The sequence below is a fragment of the Manis javanica genome, chromosome 9 (assembly GCF_040802235.1).
Source record: "Manis javanica isolate MJ-LG chromosome 9, MJ_LKY, whole genome shotgun sequence".
Lineage (NCBI taxonomy): Eukaryota > Metazoa > Chordata > Mammalia > Pholidota > Manidae > Manis > Manis javanica.
The window spans coordinates 80082517-80098351 of NC_133164.1; the positions used below are offsets into that span (position 1 = coordinate 80082517).

The 15835-nt window shown below is 36.8% G+C and overlaps 1 protein-coding gene across 13 annotated transcripts in view; it reads right to left on the reverse strand.

Moving 5' to 3' along the window:
- The window catches only part of ARHGAP28 (Rho GTPase activating protein 28), a 174386-nt gene that overhangs the window by 59466 nt on the left and 99085 nt on the right, over positions 1-15835 (reverse strand). For all 13 annotated transcript variants that reach the window (XM_073212823.1, XM_073212827.1, XM_073212822.1 and 10 more), the window contains 2 exons: positions 7866-8086; positions 2006-2223 (listed from right to left, as the gene is read on the reverse strand). In XM_073212823.1, the coding sequence (XP_073068924.1) occupies positions 2006-2223; positions 7866-8086 (439 nt within the window). The remainder of the gene's footprint in view (positions 1-2005; positions 2224-7865; positions 8087-15835) is intronic.

Genomic DNA, 15835 nt, shown 5'->3' on the forward strand with positions numbered 1-15835 from the left:
AAATTTTCATTAAGGAACTGAAATGGAAACTTTAGGTAACTGTTCTATTAATGTAGGTAACTGATGACAGAAAGAAAGAGAGTAGGAGCAGAAGCCCCTGGCCAGTCCCCTCACCTGCCACAAGTGTGGCCCTCTCTCTGCCTTTGCTGGAGTTACAAGCCTACAGTTCACTGCGCCTACATTAGCAAATGACTCTTCATTTCTTTGCACCCTCACAGCCCCAGCAAGGGAGCCCCCCTTTACGGTCCTCTGGGGTCTAAGTGAAAGCAGCAGAACGAGCACTGTTCCTATGTGACCAGAGACCCAAATTTAGGGACCATAGTGAGGTGAGTTATGCATTTTCTTGAGTAACTGGAGGATTCAGGAGAAGCTACAGACCCTTTCTGATTTTGCAGTTTGCTGGGGAAGAGCAAAAATCTTAGTCTGGAGTGGCTGGAAACAGAAATGGGAAGGAAGCATGTAGGCCAAGTTTCCAGGACTCCCTCAAGATGTGGGACAGAACAGAAAAAATGACCCACGGGAGAGCCTTTTCTCTGATAGGCATCTTGGCCGGGACTCATGACTGGAGTCCTTGCCTAAAGCTGAGGGCATCACCTTTACTCAGCTACAGCTACAGAAAATCTCACCATCCAGAAAAACACAGGTTACTGCTAGGTTGAAAATTCAAACAGCGTGTCACTAAAAATGCTCGTACCTCAGGTATACAGTGGTATACCACAGAAGATTCTAGAATGGCAACATTATTAACAAGCCACATGTGACTATTTAGATTTAAATCAATTAAAATTAAATAAAATTAGAGGTTCAGTTCCTAACACTAGCTCCATTTCAAGAGCCGGTGCCACATGTTTTTGTACTGGACAGAACAAAAAGGGACCATTTCCATCATCACAGAAAGTTCTGAAGGACAGTGCTATTCTAGAACACTACTAGCATAAATGCAAACGTTAACTTGGAACATGTGAGTTGCCCTGCAACTACCCAGTGTGACTAATATATTGAAGAGAAGATATAATTTACAGACAACTTAAAATAACTCAAATTGGAGACTGTCTCCAACAATGCTTGCCCCACAATATCCTTGAAGTTTAATTTATATCATTAACATTACAATTAAACAACTAAGAAACCTAAATCAGAGCGCCCAGCTAACCTACCCCAGGCAACTTTATATGAACTGCAACAGAATATCAAGTTTCCTTTGTCTATATACTAATTACTCCCAAAGGTACAAGAATACTATTTGCATGGAACGTAAGATAGGGCTTTGTTCAGAGAATGTATCCAATAAAGTATTATGTCAGGAATGATGCAATTATGTCAATGCAACATTGCAACAGTGCAATGAATGAATGAATGAATGAATGAATGCCAGCTAGCAGTAAAACAGACACAGAAATAGGAGAACATGACCAAAAAGCCTCAGGAGTAAAATTGTGGTCGTGGAATTGCTGAGGATAAGCCAGAATTTCAGCCAGCATATCTCAGAAAACATGTGATACTCCTGTACAGTTTTCTGAAATACTTCCTTGCTCCCTTAATGGTAGTATCTTTCACTTTTTACCATTTTCATTTATTTGAACATAAAGGCTACACTACCCATCCTCCTATCCCCACCCATTTAAAACAAACCACTAGGACTTGCTTATAATACTTGGGTCCACTTCTCTGGGGCTCCTTTGCCTGGTCAGAGAGTTTCTAATCAGTACTTAGATGTAAGTAAAGGCTCTATAGATCCCCATCCACAAAGACTTGCTCCATTAATCAAATAAATTATTCTCCAGCTTCAACAAAGGGAAGACATTTAGTGTTAAGGGAGACTGCTTGCTGTAAGGCAGATAAGGAATGATCAGTCAGGTTTTGAATTTGTACAGTTTTGCACTGTGCCATCTGCTTTAGTTTTCTTTACCAGCTGGAGGATTACCAGCCTTTTCTGATACTTCTCCCACATTCTGCTCTCCTCCCCCAGTCACACCAAACCTTTTGAGCCATATTCATTACTTACAGGAGATTCGCTGACTCCAAAGATGTCTCTGACATCCCTGACAGATTGCTTATTCTTTTTTCTCATGGTTTGAGTGTAAGTATTGTATCTCTTCTTCACTGCAGCTGCTTGGGTTCGAGTCAACGTGGAGAGCAAGGCTTTGCCATCCTCCTCTTCATCACCTGAGATGAGGGTTGATAAACCCACATCTTGCAACCACTCTGCTTCAAGTTCTCCTTCTGTAATTACCAAGAGATGTCATTACCAGTATTACCAAGAGATGGTTAGGACATTCTCTGTCTGACTGGATTCCCTGTATATCTGTAGTTCTGTGTGTATCAGTGAATAATAAATATCAGTACATAAAATATTAAGGCCATCCTGGTCCTAGAGGGCATTATTCTAAGTGAAATAAATCAGAGAGAGAAAGAAATTACCATATGTTTTCATGTTTATGTGGAACCTAAAACAAACAAACAAACCAAGATCATAGATACAAAGCACAGATTAGGTGATGAGATTGGTGGTTGCCAGAGGCAGGGGGGAAGATGGGGTGAGCAAAATGAGTCAAGGGGGTCAGAAGGTACAAACTTTCAGTTACAAAATAAATACACCATGGAAATGTAATGTACAGCATGGTGACTGTAGTTAATAATACCATATTACATATTTGAAAGTTAATAAGAGAATAAATCTTAAAAGTTCTCATCAAAAGAAAAAATATTCTGTAACTATGTGTGGTGATAGATACTAACTCATCTTACTGTGGGGATCATTTAGCAATAGTGATAAATATAAAATCATTATGTGTGTACCTGTAACTAATATAATGTTGCATGTCAATTACACCTTAATTTTTAGGTAAATCCTTTCTTTCCCCAAAATCATTATGGGAAAGGCCTATAAGAATGATTGAAGTCTGTTTGGTGTTTTTTAAGTAAGTCAAATTTTAAAGTATTTTCTAGTAGAGTAAGGTTAATGGGCAGATTTGGTAAGGTAATTTTCTCTACCAGAGAACTAAATATATAAGCCATATTGGTCTGCCAATTAAAAAAAAAGATAAAATGTGAATATTTAGACTAAAACCATAATAGAAAAAGAATGCCGTAATGGCACACAAAAGGACTTTTAAGCTATTCAAATGTAGGTTCAAATTCCAGTGCCATCATTTACTAGTTGAATAACTGGAATGTTTTGAGATCTTTCTAGGCCTCCGTGTCATCTTGGCAAAAGAAGGTAATAGTAACAAAAATATTAGGGGGCTATAAGAATTGCTTTTTCAATTTATGACAGCTAGCAAAGAATGTGGAACACAGTATGTACTCAGTAGATATTCACTCTCTTACTTTTCTCCTTATTCTGAACATTGGGCAACATTTTGTTTTTTCAAAAGGCAACTAAAAAACTTAAAAGTTGTCATAATGAGAATCAATTATTATTGTAAATTGGATGTGCAGAAATAATAAAGAATTCAGCTAACTAGTTTTATCGTGGTAACAGGAAATCCACTACATGTGCATTTCTGTAAACTACACTAAACAGGTATTACCTGAAAGCAGTTTATTCAAAGAGCAGGTTAGACTGATTTGTAAACAGCCTGTCAAACCATCACTCTAGGATCCTTGGACTCAGCTTACATTCTTGCATCACTGGTATATGAACAAAGCCTTCTAAATAATAACTACTTTCTCTTTTACTAGAATATAAACTCCATGAGAAAAGGAAACATTACTGCTTTTGTTTATAATTCTAACACCAAGGTCTTGCAGAGTGTCTACAGAGAGCAGGTGCACATGTTTGTTGAATTAACTAATTAAATTTCAGTTGAAATATATAATTAAGGAATTATTTTAAGTCAGAAACTGATGAATACCAAACATCAACTTTTAAAAATGAGTGTAGCTATCATACATACAATTACTTAAAATCCACCAGCTTAGGAAGTTTGCTGGGGAAACATATCAAACAGGGAATAAACCTTCCCAGTAAAAGTAGCATAGCTTGTATACAGGTAACAGTCCTGTGTATAACAATTATAAACTCTGAACTAAGAATATAAAATAACTATTTGGGGGTAATAAAGAGGAACCAAGTATAGGCAGGAACTGAAAAACAATTCAATTTTAATACAAAGAAATGTACTGGGTGAGATTCACATTTATACAACTTTTTAACAGAGGTCACTTTCCCATTCCTACACTACAGGGTGGCTAGAACACAAATAGAAAACCAGTTTTACTTATTTGAAGAGACAGAGGGTAGTGTATGGGATTGATTACTAAGCACCCAGAGAGTGAGGGACTCCTGCTATCTGGGGGCCATATAGGAGACAGCTCTAAAAGCCATGCATGAACTCTGACCAAATCTTGGCAAAACCTTGAACTAAAAAAGTATATGGGGACTTAAGCATCCTATCAAGAAGTAGCAGCTAAAAGGCTAAAATAAAGAGCAAGGTTACAGTGACTGCACAGAGCAGGGAAGACAGAGCTGGAGGTATGAACCCAGCCAAGTTAACTGCTAGAATTGAAATTAATCCCTTCCAGGAAGATAATGACATAAAATTCTCTGAAACATATCAATAGTGTTACGACATTACATTAACAATAATGTTCAATAGCTAGGATATAATAAAGAAAGAAAACAAAAAATGGACTAATTCATTGAGAGAAAATGTAGCCAATGTAAAGTGACTCTGAGATGACTCTGATGTTGGGCAAGGACTTTAAAACAGCTGTTTATTTTACCTATGCCCAAGGACCTAAAGGAAGAGACAATTATGAGTGGGCAAAGAATTTCAGTAAAGACGTATAAAATATAAAAAAATGAAACTAAAATAACTAAAATGCAAATTATAGAATTTCAAATTAAAATATATTGAGTAAAAAAATTTCTGGACTTTATTAGAGACTCTAAAAGATAGGGCAAGTAAAGTTGAAAGTTAAATCTATGTAAGTTATCCAGCCCAAAGACAGAGAGAAAAATATTTAAAAATATTTAAAACAGAGCCCCAGTGACCTGCTGGCAATGTTAAGTCATGTAATGTACGTGTAATTTGAATGTCAGAAAAGAGAGTAGTGCGGAAAAAAATTAGTTGAAGAAATAATGTCCAAGGTTTTCCAAATCTGCTGAAAAAATGAACTAGCTCATCTAATACCAGGTAGGTTAAATACAAAAGAAACTACAGTTAGATATCTTTAAGTCAAACTGCTGAAAACAAAATATAGAAAGAAAATTTGAAAGCAGTCAGAGAAAAGACAATACACCATATAAAGGGTAACAACAATATTAAGGCATTGTCTTCAAATCAGAAACAAAGGTCAGAACACAGTAAAATGACACAATAACACAAATCCTGAAACAAAGAAAAAAAAACCTTGTCAACCAATAATTATATATACAGAAGAAATATCTTTCAAGAATGAAGGTGAAATAAAGTCACTATCAGGTCAATAAAAACTGAGAACATTTATCACCAGCAAACTTGCTCTGAAAGATATGCTGAAGGAAGTTTTTTAGGTTAAGGGAAAAGATAGCAGATGGATAATAGATAGATACAAAAGTACTGGAAATGTTAAAATGGGGACATTATTTCTTTAAAAGACATGTGGTCACTTTCTCTTCCCCCAAAATTCAGTCTCAGTGCCTAAAACCATCTGTTGGCACAGAGTGAGGTAGGCATTTTTGCAGAGAAGCAGTCTGAACAAGGATATTGGAGCCCCAAGTGGGATGAGAGCAACCAGGAAAAGGAAAAGGAAAATGGGGAATTGATCAAAGAAATACATCTAAGATAATGGGAGCCAGTTTTCTCACTGTCTAAAAAGAAAGTCACAAATACAGAAAAGGAGAAGAATAGAGTGAACCTAGTGTAATTAGATTGGAATTGAAACTATAGGTATGAACTCATGTATTTCTATGTCTTTAGTTATAGAAACAGATATAAATGTATGTATATGTGTGTACCTATGCATATATTATATATATACATATAAGCACATACACGTATGTGTGTATATATGAACACATACATGTGTGTGAGAGAGAAAAGAAAGTAGACAAATGCACAATCATCAGAGTTAAGATTTTAATAACCTTCTCACAGTAACTGATAGAAAAATCAGAAAATAATTAGAACGGACACAGAAGATTTGATCCAATGTACCAACCACCTGAAAAACTGGGAACACAGCAAGGATGTGAGCTGTCACTTCTTTCCAGCTTGTACAGGAGGCCCTAGTACAATTAGGCAAAGTAAAGAAAGAAGGCATAAAAATCAGAAAGGAAAAAGTTAAACTGTGTCTATTCACCAATGATCTCTGTTAGTGTAAAAAACCTAAGAAATCTAGTAGTAGAGAACTACTAGAAAATGAATTTAGAAAGGTCATAAAATATAAGGTGAAGATACAAAACTCTCAAGACCAAAACTAATCTATGATGTAAAAACATCAGAACCATGGCTGTCTCTGGCCAGGACAGCAAGTCATGGGAGTGAGGAGACTAGGAAAAAGCTTGAGATTTTCTGGGTTGATAGAAATGTTATCTATCTTGATTAGCAAAAGGTTATAAAAGTTAGCATTTGTCAAACCTGACTGAATAGAAGTTAGATCTGTGCATATACACCAAGGGAAAAAAGATCTGTAAATAAATATTAAACTCAAGTTAGTAGGTATGCTTTTCATAGAAGTTTAGGTTAGCAAACTTGAACGTATTTTCTGTGTACTCTAGGTCTGAGCAAATGAAAAGCTATACAGGGAGGAAAATCAGAGTCAGCTTTCTCCTTGTTGTAGAAGGGAGTTACATGACATAAAAAGGGAAGACAACATTTAACCGTGTGGTGTCAGATCAGAATTGGAGGTTATCAGTAGAACTCATGATTTTTAATATAGATAGCTCACTAGGTGGTGAGAAAAAGGGTGGAGAATAAGGAGTATTTTCCTTTGTGTGGCTTTCTGTCTTCTGGATCTGAAAAGGCACAATGGACAGATACAAGCAGAAGGTCTAAGAATATACTTGGAGGATGGGTACCCTGAATGGATTCCATTAAATGTGTGAAAGGGCCTTTTATTTCTAATAGTATGTGAAATACACTAATTGTGGTATGTCTAACCTATTATTTTTCAGACCTAAGAAGGACAGACTTGTAGGAAAGGGAATGAAGAAGGAAAAGGCTTTTAAAGTTTCCATTTGTCTGAATAGTGTTCTTGAGGTCCATCACTGGCTAATGGAAACATTTTTCGGTAGCTATTTACTAAACTACCTCAGTCTTTCCTGGATGTACTTGTTGATAGCAGCACCTGCAGGAGATGACCTATGCTTTTAATCCCAGGTAATTTTGCTCTTTTTAAAAATTAAGGACAATTATCCTCCTGTTTAGTTTCACTGAAAACTAGTCTATTTTGATATATTCGGCATGGCTTTTATTTTGTGAAATGTAAGATAATCCATTCCCTAAATACATTAAAACTAGTAAGTAATTCAAAGTCAAATATATTCCCCCAAAACTATACTGGCAATTATTTTCTGTCTCTTTTTTTTGGGGGTGGGGCAGTGATTAATAGCCAAGTATACAAATGGCAAAGCCATCAGAATCAGAATAATCATCTGCTGGATGATAAGGAAGCAAATCAACAGGAAGTACAGCATACCTGAGTCACGACACTAAGGGATCAATTTGAGTTTTGTTGACAGCCCTCATTCAGGTCATGTCACCTTACACAGAAGCCACCCTTCCCAAATCTGGTACACACCAGTGAGCGGGAGCAGGCAGCTGACATGTCAAATTGTATCGACTCACTTGTTAAACTACTAGTGGGATGATTTCTACCTGCCAATAGAACAAAAGAGCATATAGTCAGCACAGAGGACAACAAATCTAGCACCCTACCTTCCACAGGCTTGACCTCGGCGGGCGTCTGCTCTTCCTGCTCTTCCTGTCCTTCCTGTCGCCCCGCGTGGCTCTCTTTAATGCTTTCTATTTCCCGCCAGAAGTCCTCCATGGAGGCGCTGTCTACGGAGGCTTGTGAGTTAGAGCGGCTGAATGCAGAAGAATGGAAGGATTCACTGGAGAGCATCCTGTTCATTCTTCGGCAGCGAGGAATGGATTTTCTAAAGAAATGATAATTTTCTGTTGGTGAAAATCAGTGTCTTTTATGCTTCAAGTCATCCCATTAAATTTAGCTTAAAAATCAATGGAAAAATAGTGTTAGTGTGATAAAGAGGGGTTGAGGAATAATTTCTATTTGATGGTCACCCTTCTTGTTTATTCTCTATAATTTATAATGACTCTATGGCCATGTAAGAATTGCTATGAAAATACTTTCTTATAATTTTTACACATTCATACAGTAGGAAGTTATTTGTATTAGTCAAAACATAGATAGTAAAAGTTTGCCTCTGTAAAATAGATAAGATGATGACAGAGAAGAGTGTAAAAAGTTGTCTGCTCATACCCATTAGAACAGCTACTAGCAAAAAACAAAAAAAAATAGAGAAAACAAGTGCTGGCAAGGTTGTGGAGAAATTGGAACCCTTGTTCACCATTGGTGGGAATGTAAGATGGTATAGCCTCTGTGGAAAACAGTATGGAGGCTCCTCAAAAAATTAAACATAGAATTATCATATGATTCAGCAATCCCACTTGTAGATATATACCCCAAAGAACTGAAAGCAGGGTCTCAAAAAGATAGCCTTACACCCATGTTCACAGCTCTTATTCACAATATCCACAAGGTAGAAGAAACTTAAGTGTCCACTGATAGATGAATGGGTAGGCAAAAATGTGATATGAAACATTATCAGCCTTAAAAAGGAAGGAAATTCTGACATCAGCTACAGCATGGATGAACCTTGAGGACATCATGCTAAGTGAAATAAGCCAGTCACAGAAGGGCAAATTCTGTATGATTCCAATTATATAAAAGACCCAGAGTAGCCAAATGTGCAGGGACAGGAGGTAGAATGGTGATCGCAGGGGCTGAAGGAGGAACGCATGGGGAATGATTGCTTAATGGGTCCTGAATTTCAGTTTTACAAGATGAAGAGTTGAGGAGACACATGGTGGAGACACTGCACCGCAATGTGGATGTGTTGATACCACTGAGCTGTAAGCTTCAAAATGGTTAGGATGGTAAATTTTATCTTATGTGTATTTTACCAGAGTTTTTTAAAAAATTGAACAAAAAAAAAATCAAAGAATAAAATTTTTTAAACTTGGCTTTTGAGTTGAGATAGTGAAAGGAAAGTCTGTATCAAATGGAAAACCCCTACATTTGATGGGGAAGTGGGGCACTGACCTGGAGCATGGAAACTCAGCACAAGGAGAACTAGATCAGCGCTAAGGGTCAGGCCCAACTGCTGAGAGGGAGTGTAGGCTCCTCTCTCACCACCCAGTCAGACCACTGCCCGTCTAGAACATAAACAGCTGAGCGAAACTGGCACGGGATAGCTTCATGGAGCACTTTCCTCTGAGGCCGCTGCAAGGACTAAGTGAATTTGCACATGTAAAGCATTTAGAACACAAAAACATTGGACAAATGTTAGCTTAGAAGAGACACGGTATGGGTATGGGAGACAGATACCAAAATGCTGGAATTCTGAGAGATTTTAGAGATTTACATAAAATTAAAATAAAATATTTTATTTTATTTATCCCACAATCCTAACCTTATTGTGGGAATCATTTCACAATACATACGTGTATCAAATCATCACATCACAATTTAAGGCATACCTTAAATTTACCCAAAGCTGCATGTCAATTACATCTCAGTAAAGCTGGAAAGACTTCAAAAAATATTTGACTTCCATGATATATGACTGACAAACACTACATTTCTTAGGAACAGAATGTCTGATTAACTGAAAGACCTGGGACCCCAACCATGAAGATTAACTAGGTTACTTTATGCAATACAGTCTCCTGCTCTTGTTCTTACATATATATATAATTTTCTAATTTGGAGTATGCAACTCCTTTCAAAGAAATCTTCCAGCCTGTTTCTCCTTAGGTTCAAGTGGAATTGAACCAAAAGACTGAAACTACCTCCTAACCAAAGTAAGGTTTGAGCTATTGCACCCAAAACAAGGAGTCCTGGATGGAAAGAGGTAACCAGAGCAGAGCAATGGCAAAGCCATGTTCAACTGTGCTATTATGGCTTCATTAGGACAATTACACAGGCTTGATATGCACAGCAGCAGTGGACTGCTATCAAGTTTAGCCGTGTCCTGTACAGCATATGTAAAGAACCCAATATGCAAAAAAGTACCAAAGAGGAGAGTAAGAAGTTTTCTGTGCTCATATTGTCTACACCTCTAGGAATTCTAGATTTCTAAATCACCTTTAGTAGAACTTTCTGGAATTTTTTCACTGATCCAGAGACTAGAAAACTGTGAGTAGTTCTACTTTTGAACATTAACTAGCAGTGAGTTAGCCAATTTATTTTTAAAACTCAAAGCATTTCAGTAAAATATGAAATGTCCACTTCTATTTTTTTATGCTGTGCTGTGTGATAAGAATGTTTGGCATCTCTGTTTGATAACTGGGTGATAAGAGTTTTTCACCCAAGTGTTTCGACAAGGCAGACACATTCTAGTGGTTGAAATATGTAGGAAATTGACACAGGTATTTAGACAGTTATTGCTCCCTTCATTACTTTAGGCATTTAAGCCTTTTCCTTTTAAAAGATCAATACTGAAAACCACTAACAAATTCATAGAATTCTAGTATATAAACACCTATTTCTTGTAAGACTATCCTGTTACCACTGCTCACACAGCCTACCGCTGTCCACCTACCAGAGTCAGGAAAAGTAGATAGATGTCCAAAATGTTCTCTAGTTCTGGATATTTTTAGGTTTACTTCTTCAAAAAATGAATATGCCTGACTTATATAAAAAATGTACAGTCTTAGACATGGATGAAGTTTTTAAAAATAATAAGGCAGTGAAAATGTTTGAAGAAGTGAGAAATTTGGGAAATGGTAAGTGAATCTTAGAAGATGAGCAGCAGTTATGTTTAGGGCTAATAATGATCATTTTAGTTACCTACCATGGTTTCTTAATCATGCAAAGAGAATACTGGTGGGATCTAAAAGAAGAGATCATCACAAAATTCTGCTGGGAGCACTGGGATCAGATGTAAAATCAAGATCATAGGCATCTGACTAACATGCTGGTTTCATTGGAGACAATCCACCCAAAGAATTCTTTCACTGCAATGACCGGCTATTTTTTTTGGCAAAGAAGTCAGACAGCATTTCTGGGACAAGCACATTTGGAAAAGTTCCCACTTTCTTAGTTGGAGGTCCAAATATTTCCCCCCTTCATCCCAGGGTGGAGTAGGGACCATGACCTGCCTGCCTTTAAAGTACTACATGCTTGTGATCCTCATGCTCATCCGACACGTTGACTCAGTCTTAAGCTGCAGTTTCATACCTCACCATATTAGGATAAATAGAGCTTACGCGTCATCAGCTGTTTTTGCTTTTTTTTATTCCAGAATAATGCCAGGAAAACATTACATGACATACAGAATGCAATTATATTACACAGCAACTTTGGTTTGGAAAACACCATTATGTTTGAAATTAGATTTTAAATGCATGGTAATTACTGCAAGTTCAAAGTGCCATTAACAAAATTAATAAAAAGGATTTTATTATACCATTTTTTCCCTCCATTATCTCTTTAGAAATAACTTGTATTACATCTTAATGATTACTGCAAATATATCTTACTACTCTCTATCTGGAATTAGTATTTCACAGCTTCAAAATAGTGTAAAAAACTTAGATGAGCATAATTCTCCCTTTACCCTTTATATTACTACTGTCATATATGTTGCCATTTCACATTTACATCCCACAATAGTTATTATTGTTATTGCCTTTAAAAAGTAAATAATCTTGTTTAAAATTAAGAACAGTTAGCCCTTGAGCAACGTGGGTTTAAAGCGTGTGGGTTCACTTTCATGCAGACTTTTTAAATAAAGCACAGTACTGTAAATGTATTTTACTTATAGATTTTAATAACATTTTCTTTTCTCTAGCTTACTTTATTACAAGAACACGGCATATATAAGAAACAAAATATGCTAACTAATGATATTATTGGTAAGGCTTCTGATCAACAATAGGCTATAAATAGTTAAGATTTAAGTTTTTGGGGCAAAAGTTTTACGTGGATTTTTCAACTGTGCAAGGGTTTTGGAATCCCTAATCCCCACTTTATTCCACGTCAGCTGTAGTCTTTTTTATTTATCCTTTTTGGTGCTCTTCCTTCCTCCACATCCTTGTATCCATAACAGCTCATTTGCAATCAGCTTTGACAACTTCCTCTGGCATTTCTTCTTTTTCCTTTGCATTTCTTGTGCTGTGGACCTGCTGGCAACACATTTCCTTAGATTTCTTTCTGAATACGTCTTTAATTCATTTTCAGTTTTGATGAATGTTTACTGGGCATAGATCTCTAAGACGGCAGTTTTTAATGTTTTTCAATATGTCATTCTATTGTCTTCTGGGCTCTTGATTCTGATAAGAAGTAAATTATAATTCTTACTGATATTCTTCTAAACATGTCCTTTTTTCACTAGCCACTGTTAATAGATTTTTCTCTTTATTTCTGCTTTTAGCAGTTTCATTATGAAATGTCTAGATTGTGGCTTTCTTTGTTTTTATCCTGTTTGAGGTTTACTGAGCTTTTTGAATCTATGAGTCAATGTAATTCACCAATCTTCTCCATCTCTCATCAAATATTTCTTCTGTCCTGTTCTCTCTCTCTCTTCTTCTGGAACTCCAATAACACAACTGTTAGACCATTTGATATTGTCTCAAATGTCTTCCACAGTCTGCTTTGCCTACCACTGTCATGTTTTTCTTTTTGCTTCAGTTTAAATAATTTCTATTAACCTGTCTTCAGGTTCACTCTTGATTTCTTCTACGTGTCTAGTCTGTTGTTAAGTCCATCCAATGAATACTTCAATTCTGATATTGTGTCTTTTCATATCAAGAATGTCCAATTAGTTCTTTTTAGAAATTTCATTTCTTTGTTGACATTTTTCACCTTTTATCCATTCTGTCCATCTTTTCTTCAATTTCTTTAACATATTTATCATTGCTATTTGAAAGTTCTTCTCTCTTAATACCAAAAACTCTACCATCAGTGTGTCTGGTTAATGTTTATCAAAAAGCAGTTAATTGTTTATGGGTCACATTTTCATTTTCTTTTATAAATCTTGTAACATTTTTTGTTATATAGCAGACACTTTTTCTGAAAGAACTCTAGAAAACTGGAGTAAATAGTAATTTCTCCCAGAAGGAAAAGCCTTTTCCTCTATCTAGTAGTAGGGGTGAGGCACGTATCACTTTAATCCACTCAGTGGGGAGCTGGATCTGGTCTGGGTTGCAACTTCAATTAGATTTGGGGGTTACCTAAGGTTCCAAATGCTTTGAGGGGTTGGTCTGTCCTGTGTATATTATAAGTCTCTCTCTTAATGAGGGTTTGGGATAAACTCCATGAAACTACAGAAATCTCTCTGCTGTAGATCCTCGTCCCCAGCCTCCTATGTTGTTGGACTCAACAAAAATCACCCACCCCTCCAAAAAAAAGAACTGTCAGCTGCAGAGAATTAGCTCTGTATGTGAGCCTTCAGCAGTTTCTAATCTGTTGTGCCAGTGCAGGCCGCCATCAATTTGTTAGTTAGTCCAGCGGTGTGTCCTCGCCCAGCAGGGTCCTCTGCCTAGCAGTGCACAGACTCAGGGAGGGCTGCATGGCCAGGGAGGGAGACAACCACTGGGCTCTGCTCACCTAGGAAGAGTTCTCCCCTCCCTGGAAATTCAGGTCCTTTAGATTCCCTTGTATCCATAGCTTTCCACTATGGTTTTTAGACCATGTGATTTTTACACTTATCCACTTTTCTCCAGTTGTTACAGTGGAAAAGATTGTTGGCCACAACCTAGTCAAAGCTGCAAATGGAAGTGAAACTCCCACAGAACCCTGTGAACACCTCATGCTGTTTTTTTAACACTGTATTTGCCAATGAACTGCTTATTCTGTCTAATCACAAGTTCAACTGTTCTGAGAACATTCCATAGAATACTGTTTTTAAAACATACTTCTTGCTAAGAAATATTTACTCTATGGGCCTTTATTATCTATTATTTTATGAAGAATTTCTTATATAACAAGTTATTATCACACACATTACATCATTTGCTCCTTATATTAACCCCATAAAGTAGCCAAAGCAAGTGTTAAACATCTCATGGCACAAAGAGGGAAACGGGTCCTGAGAACGAAGTGGGACCCGGAGTTTTCCACTGCAGGTCCAGTAAGATGCAAGCTCTTTGCTGTGACTTCATGCCCCCAGCTGGTCCTCAAACTTCTCCAGCTGTACCTTATATCACTCTGTCCTGGTGTGAGATTGGCATGCTAATCTTTTCTCAGTTTCTTTAAAAAGCCAACTCTTTCTTCCCTTAGGAATTTTTCTTTTTTTTTTCTGCCAGGAACATTCTCCTGCTGTTTGCACAGCGAGATGCTTCTCATCATTCAGCCCCCAGCGAAAATGTCATCTTCTCAGGGCCTCTTCTGGCCACCCAAACATTCCACTAGTTGTCCACCATCTCAGCTTCTGCATTTCCTTCTTCTCTTTCATCAACAATATACACTTCATCTACTCACTTACTTCATTTTTTAAGAACTATTCTCCTCACTAGAATACAGAGGAACCCTGTCTGTCTGGTTTACACAGTATCCAGCCAATAACAGGAACTCTGAAATATTTGCTGAATGAATGGCTAGTGACAGGAGAGCAACGATATGAACTCAAACCTCTTCAATTCTGTCCATATGCTTTCCCTACAGTAATCTTTCTTATTTCAGAAGTCCCCTCAGATATTTATGTATCTGTGTAAAGCTATACATATTTTCATATCACAAAAGAAATAAAACATGGTGATTTAGAAAAAAACTGAAGCCAGGTGGCCCCGGTTTGAATGTGGGCTCTGCCACTTCCTAGATCTATGACTTTGAGAGCAAGTTACTGAACTTCTGTGCCTCCATTTCCTAATCTGTAAAATGGAAATATTAATCATATAATATCCTGGGGTTATAATGAAGATTAAGTGAGTTAATACATGTAAAATGCATGGCATATAATAAACCCATAGTAAACTATAATTTAACTAATTTGTTAGCATGCCCATAGCTAATTTGTTAGTTAGCATGTAGGGTTAGACTACAATAGTTGCTAATTATCATTGGGGCACTAAAATATCACTAGAAATGTAGGGAGATAAATAAAACTGCATTTATCCTAACTCTCTGACACAACCCCATTTCCACGTAATTTTCCCAACTCTTTTATGTTAGAAATAGTCATCTGACACAATTCTAACCAAAGTCAGTAAGAAAAATTCCTCTCCGTGGTATCAGTGAAATCTTTTGTTTTCCTGATATAGGTGCTATCCCTTTCTTTTCCTTCCTCTCTCATCTTAGAATATAGATTAAGATGTCTGGTGCTTTAGCAGCCATCTTGCAACCATGAGAGAAAAGCCAAAAATATTGCAGTGATCAGCTTTGATACTATTGAGTCTCAGAAATAACATCAGAAGCTGCCTATCTTTGGACTTCCAGAAATGTAACAAAAAACTCCAATTTTAAAAAACCCTAATTTTTGTTGTTGTTACTTGCATCCCAAATGATTCCTAACTGACGTAATTGTAAGGAATACTTTAATAAGTCATTTGGGGTAGGGAGAGATACCCTCTAAAAAAGGAATATCAAAGTAAGAATAGACCTAGTCAATTACCTGTCTTTTAAAGGAATATGGGGTCTACTTAATGTTTTCAACTTTAAGGGC